Source organism: Helicoverpa armigera, chromosome 1 (genome assembly GCF_030705265.1).
Source record: "Helicoverpa armigera isolate CAAS_96S chromosome 1, ASM3070526v1, whole genome shotgun sequence".
NCBI classification, from domain to species: domain Eukaryota; kingdom Metazoa; phylum Arthropoda; class Insecta; order Lepidoptera; family Noctuidae; genus Helicoverpa; species Helicoverpa armigera.
Genome location: NC_087120.1, coordinates 10,643,168 through 10,650,085, shown reverse-complemented (window position 1 = coordinate 10,650,085; position 6,918 = coordinate 10,643,168). Strand labels below are relative to the sequence as shown.

Below are 6,918 nucleotides of genomic sequence, written 5' to 3'. Positions count from 1 at the left end.
AATTTATGGAAAGGTGCTGTGTTGCCAGTGTTGAATTTTGGAAAACATTTTATTTACCGAAAATTACCGACAAAACCGACCTATTCGTAAAATCTGAGTTAGCTTCTTACTCAATGAGTTTGTATCAGAATGTATTTATATGATTCAAACCAAATTCTTCACTATCCATTGCCAACTCAGATTAATAAATCTAAAATTGCCGATAATGAGGATATAAATAGTGCCCATTGAATAAATCATTTAAAGGCCTAAAACTTTTTCTGAAAACTACGATAAGTGCACTAAAATAAGCTTTAAATAGTATAAAACTGTCTGTTGATTATACCTAATCACTAAACAGATATTGAATATAGATTTCTTAGATTGTGCAATGAGTTTTAGTTTAGCCAATACTTTAATGAGGGATTTTCTTTTCATTCTTTTCCTAGCTGATGCCTAGGTGGCGCTGAACTTGGCACGTTACTGGAAGGAACAGCACACTTCAAATCCAATGAAGTTTTGTAACTGACTTGATGATGGAGACGATAGGGAATCGAGGGAACTCCTAAGCTATATATGCGGCAACTACATCATGTTTGGGCTTATTTGATAAATACGTATTGACGAAAACTTTTCACTGTCAGGTATGGGTTCTAATTGCCATTTCGGACTTGCTGATGAAGGCAAAGTAATTCTTAGGGAACTTCTTAACAGTTAGCTAGTTAGTTAGTAGTTAGTAGCTGCTACCTCGCGTTCGATGTTGTATATTATAAAATCACTAAAATCTTTCCACTATCGTCATTGATTTTAGACTTGACAGTGAAAAATCTTCTCTTTTTATATTTGAGTTGGGGTTCATCCATGATAACAGTGTCGACAGGCCAAATAATGTCGGGACACCTTTGCACACACATTCTGCCAAACCGGGTTTCGAACCCGGGACATCAGGTTCGGCAGACCAGCATGGTGACCATTGCGCCATCGAGGTTGTCTTTACAGGCACACCTTTTCTGTATGTAGCTTAGTACCCAGTAGGTTCCTACCTGTAATGAGGAGTCCTGATAGATAGTCAGACTACTGGTTAGGTGCAATAAAAAAGCGTGTTAAAAAGAGACTACCCGTGACATGAACGTTCACATGTTAAAAGGGTCTACTTGTTCATTTCATGCATATTCCTACTTTTGTTTTCTATGTTAGCTACGTGCACATACTTAGGTACTCTTTGAATCAGCAGAATTACAAATGACAAAAGAAAGAGCGGAAAAGCCTCGCGGATCCTCCTTAATCATTTTAGCTCCGCATTCGTTGCTTTTTAGTCAGTGCTCAAACTATTTAAAAAAAATTACGTTTGAATCCCTCGATCCTTCTACCTTCTGTGGACGGGCTACATGGATAGTGTAGGGTCCAGGTCGTAACACGGCAAACTGACAAACTCCATACGGTTTGCGAATTTATTAAAACCTACAAAGTGAAACTATGCCCCTAAAATTGAACCATCTAACCACCCCCAAAAACTCAGGCAAAAAAAACTGAACCGATTTCGATGAACATTTCAAAGGGTGTTGAATGTCAGACAAACGAATGGCTTCGAAGATATCCTTCTTTCCTTTGTAGATCTAAAATCCTACTAATAAAAAAGACCTTCATGGGTAGGTTTGTTTAAAAAAAATAAAAGCATTTCGTACTGTTGATAATACTACTTTATTACTTAAGTAAACTGCACGATGCTTTTTCGACGTACACGTTGGTAATGGCTCCCCAGAACGATGCAAACATCAAATATTCTTTCCGTGATCAAACGTTGGTTGAACTTGCGCATCACGGATTAATTTATATGGACCGATATTTGGATCGCCACCTGTGCAAGAAAAACGTAATATGCGTAGTGTTAGTTAGAGCAGACAGGCCAGCTGTCTCACCGAATCTTCATCAAACTAGATAAAATACTTAGAATCCAGACAATTCTTCAAACAGATATGATGGGAAATTCAATTTGAATTCATGTTCATCCCTTTCATTTTTTGTGGCCGATAACTGTCAGGTCTGTTCAACCATATATACCATATAGTACCTGTAGTTTCTTTTTGGTAAGTATACTTAACGCATTCATATCACCGACATCTGTCGATGACAATCTCTTCCACACAGACTGATGGCTACGTACACCATTAGTCTATAGAAAAACTCTTCCCAGTCATGTTCCCCCAGGGGGACCAACCACAGACCTAAGCAGTACTTGGGTACGAAGTAATATGTATGTAGGTTCTCGATAAAGGAAATCGGGCGGATTAATTTTTTGTAGCTTAAATTGATTGCGTGCTTACCTGCTCCTTCAGCTGACAAGTGAGCGTTGCCAATAAGGATGTCCTCTTGGGCACCCTCTCTGGATTCTGACCTGAAATTGGCTGGCTGAACCTAATGGACATAAAATTTTATATTGTATTCGTAGGTAGAGTACGAATAAGGAAGGAATATTTATTATTTCACGCTCAAATATATCATACCTGACCATCGTTTCTCATAATGTCAGGGAATACAGAGCCTGGGAATCTATTGTAAATGCCATTGAGATTATAGTGAAGATTCATGTCCGGACCGATGTTAGCTTTGAGCAGTTGTTCCCAAATTCCACCTGAATGATAAAAAGACACAGATAAATAAAATGTACCTCTATTATTAAACGATTTTTTTAAAATCGTTTTTTTACTTTACATAGATATTTTGGTCTAGTTTACTTACCCTTATCCATCGACATGATAGGCCTGTTAGACTGCCACGGGTACTCTCCATGAGCTTGGAAGTAAATGGCATATGTGGAAAGCTATAATCAATATACATATCTGTAAGTCCCGATTAGTTTAAATTACGTAGAACTACATTACAAGCTGTATGTAGGTAATATGATAATACCTGTGTATAATAAAGGGCAAGCCAATATTTGCCCCCGTGGCCAACGTAGGCACTCTCATTGGCAGCCATGAAAGCTGTTGGAAGCTCTTGATGTAATCTATCTTGGGATATTTGAAGATTGCATCCATACCTACAATTAAAACATAATGATTTTATGCTTGAATTTTATTAGTAGGTACATTCATGCTTTTTATAATGATCTACTTCAAACAACTTGAACCCTGGCCGTTCAAGTAAAAAATTGTCGAATGTTGACAACTTACACTGGTTACAATTCTTTAAAACCTGTGGGGTAAGGTGCAAAACAGTAGAAGAAGCTACACAACTCGTTTTACTACGTAGAAGTTCCACTTACCAATCTGGGCAAGCTTTCAAAATATCATAAGGCGCTCTGTAATATTCCGCTCTTCGTACAACAGGGTTTCGTATGTTGAATCTCTCGTTAGGGTCGGTAAGGTTTATTTGCTTAATTTTGATGTCTCTCCTCTCACAAATGTAATCGTAATGGAACTTAGGAAGAGATTCTCCTTTCGCGCAATATGTTTCTAAACGGAAGATTATATTTTTTAATACGGAATATTTTTTATTTTGTTTTGTAAACGAATTCTTAAGGTAGGTACGCATATTTGAACCTACTTTTATATGTTCCATCGACGGAATTGACGGCAGCATATTTATCTATACAATATCTGTATCCGAATATCGAAGGGTATCGCAGGTAGGGCACTTTACATGTGAAGCGCCCTTCTTGGTACATAGCTCCCTGAAAATGTCACAAAAACATAAAATACAATGATCCTAAACTTAGTACCCTCTATCAAATTCATGATAACTGAAGTCATGGTATAATGTGCTAGGGTTAGACTAAAACAAGGAAATCAACTGCTGCAGGCTTTATAATAAGGTACTAGCAACCAGGTAAATAATGATTCATCATCGCTTTAAGAGGTCCGTTACGCTCGAGCAACTACGAGACTACAAAAGGTGAAGGCGTTCTATTTTGCCCACACAGTTTACTACTAATGGCGAAACTTGCCATATTGGACTACGCCGCCTGTACCTGGTTGAAATATAGCCTATATGTTACTTGTGGATAATGTAGTTTTCCAACAGTGAAAGATTTTTTCAAATCGATTCAGTTGTTTCGGCGCCTCTGGGGTACATACAAACAAACAATAAATGTTTGCTCTTTACTATATTAATACACACAAGAAAAGTGTGATGCACAAAGCGAAGTATTTTTGTAGCGTTAAGTAAAAAAAGATTTTTTCATCCCACCATCTCGGAAAGAGTATTTTTACCCTTTGATATCTGAGCGCAAAAGCCGTTTTTATCCTCTAGAGCGGCAAAGTGATTTGAATTTAGAACATCGTGTGCAATACTCCATTTGTGACAATCTTGATAAGACTTTTCAAACAAATACATATTAAACAAATAAAATACTGCTTAAAATAATTATTCAGTTAAGTAATTTTTATAATTGTTTTTACATAGATTTTAGACCTCGTTTCATTTTTAAATTGAGTTTTTAAATAAATGAACTTTAATAGGTACTTCTTTTTAATTTGATACCCATATGTGCGCGCCATTTTGTTTTTAAATTTCCTCGATGAGGTGGGATGAAAAGTTACGTGTTGCACTCGAGTGCAAAAATTTTTCACCTTGTGCTCTTTTGATTCCCTCGCTATCGCTCAGGATTCTAATTATTGAAACACTCGCTACGCTCGTGTTTCAATTTTAGAATCCTTCGCTTGCTCGGTCATCAAAATTGAGCCCGCGGTTAAAAAGTAACTTTGCACTCTTGTATAACAAATAACTATTAATGGCCCTGAGCCTTCGTACCTTGCAAATAACACTGCGTCTACCAGGCGGCCTCGATACACCACCAAAGCAATACGATCTCGTCCCGTTGATCATGATCTCCGTAACCCCAATGTGGGAGACCAGCGTGATGCCGTTGATACCAGCCAATGCGAAACGTTGTAAACCAGCACGTTTGCGCACCTCCACGTTGTTCTTCATACTCATTGTGTTTACAATTGCTTGCCAGCCATAAACGAACTCATGCATGGGACCTACATATTACGATTGGAGCTTAAGCATTAGAATTCTGCATTAAATCTGGCCACGGCCGTGCCCCAGCCATCTTTTGAACAAAGCAGGCAGGGCCATACCTACTATATTTTTCTTGAAGCGATTCGCGGTTCGCCGCTATTTTACTCCCTATATAATTGATGTGAATAAAGCTAAAGGTTTAAAAGGGGACCAAGAGTTAGCATTAAAATAAGCTCCTTCTCAAAATTAAGTACTTACGATATTTGAATTAATAATCTGGGAGTCACAATCGACCAAAGTTACACAAGTTGAACAGAACTTGACTTCTTTGAGAACTCTACATTTACGATGGAAAGATTGCATAGACTTGTATTTTTTTTACTTGTATGTTTTTGGTGGGAGACAAACGTATCTTAAGAAAACGATATTTTTAAATTGTTAAAAATACATAAGTACCTATGCCGAAGCTGTCTCCGTCGAGAAAATTGAACATTTCCCCGAAAGAGTCCGGCATTAGACCGGATATCACAGTTGTTGTTTGGAAGCCTTCGTCGTGTACCATCGGCCCAATCTCATCTGCGGGGGTAGTGAACTCGTGCGCCGACCCATTGTTGAAGCGGCCACTACGACGCGATCGAGCCGAGACACCCTTAACAAAAATACTCTCAGGAAATTAGTATACAGGTTAAAGCACCTAAAATCGTTTTGTGGCTGTACCTTATTCACACTCAAAACGTCTTACCTGGATAATAGTAAATGTAACGAGCCAAATAACCGGCCCCATGTTGGTCGAGCGCCCGAGCACAGGCACTGCACTGGCTGCAATGTAGGTAGGCTTTACTACCTCCTTAAATTAATTGGCAGTTAGACCGTGCTTGTTAGGATTAATAACTGAAAAAATATTCAGATACGTACGTTTCAGTAGTTAAAATCTATGTATTCATCTATACTAGCTTCCGCGCGCGGTTTCACCCGCATCCCGATACGTCAGTTTCCCGTAGCCGGATGGTGACAAAAACTATCTTATGTCCTTTTAATTTAGCTTCTAGGCAACCTTGGAGCATGCTTAAGGTAGTAGACGGAAATGGTAACGTTTAATGCATGATTTGTAGTAAAAAATATTCTTTAGAGGATTCTTCTAAGGAGTCATTTTATACGAAGGTATGTACTTTCCAGCTTGTTACGAGTATCTTTCATTAAGAGATTTTGTTTAAGCTTCTGCTAATTTTACAGGACTACTATGAAAAGTACTAGGTACAGATATTGTAAAATTGAAATAAAACTACGAACTATATCAAAACAATTTTTATTAAAACATTTAAAAAAGCAAAAAATCAAAAAAGTTATTTTTGGCACCACTATACAAGAACTAACACTGGACAGATGTTTTACAAATCGAGATTCAATAGGAGTATTTAATTAACTAATTCAAGAGCAAACAAACATTGATAAGTACATACATATTAAGTAGGTTGAAACGGAAATAAAGTTCGTGAAAGACCATAGTTCATACTATCGTAAATGTAGTTTAGCACATTATATTAAACACTGGATATTTCATGATATACCTTAGGAAACACGCTTAAATATACGTATAAATATGCATCGTCCACATGGGAACGATTCTTGGGCCGAACCAGAATACATAATTATTATGTTGAAATATTATAATTTATACAATAAAGATGTATCTACTTCTATAAATAATATATAGAAACACAGGCTTACTATTTTATGTCTGTATGTACAAAATTCACCTCATGTCCATGTAAGTATTCCATAATCAGTCAATATTTCTAATCTACATATCTACTAAGTTCCGTTTGGTATTTCACTCGGATAAATAAAACAACTACACTATTACCACTCAGTTAAATACTATTAAAAATTCAAGCAAATATTGTGACAAACATCGACGACAATTAAAATGCGATGTTTAACCCCCACGCCAGCTGATGGGGTATATAATGTACA

General features: G+C 37.2%; 1 protein-coding gene across 1 annotated transcript; it reads right to left on the bottom strand.

The window, feature by feature from the left end:
- Positions 1 to 1,667: 1,667 nt before the first annotated feature.
- Positions 1,668 to 5,803, bottom strand: LOC110374593 (uncharacterized). Its single transcript, XM_064035118.1, has 10 exons — positions 5,687 to 5,803; positions 5,401 to 5,593; positions 4,732 to 4,964; positions 3,526 to 3,652; positions 3,245 to 3,434; positions 2,890 to 3,019; positions 2,719 to 2,800; positions 2,484 to 2,611; positions 2,304 to 2,394; positions 1,668 to 1,837 (listed from the first exon to the last, which is right to left on the bottom strand). Exons 1-10 carry the CDS (start codon positions 5,726 to 5,728, stop codon positions 1,755 to 1,757), a joined length of 1,299 nt encoding a protein of 432 aa, XP_063891188.1. The 5' UTR covers positions 5,729 to 5,803; the 3' UTR covers positions 1,668 to 1,754.
- Between the last annotated feature and the right edge of the window lie 1,115 nt (positions 5,804 to 6,918).

Excerpts from the sequence above, each read along its gene's own strand:
- LOC110374593 (XM_064035118.1), bottom strand. The coding sequence starts at position 5,728 with ATGGGGCCGGTTATTTGGCTCGTTACATTTACTATTATCCAG. Across the intron at positions 3,020-3,244 it reads TTGAAAGCTTGCCCAGATTG|GTATGGATGCAATCTTCAAA; the intron begins GTAAGTGGAACT and ends TTTTAATTGTAG. Across the intron at positions 2,612-2,718 it reads TATCATGTCGATGGATAAGG|GTGGAATTTGGGAACAACTG; the intron begins GTAAGTAAACTA and ends TTTATCATTCAG.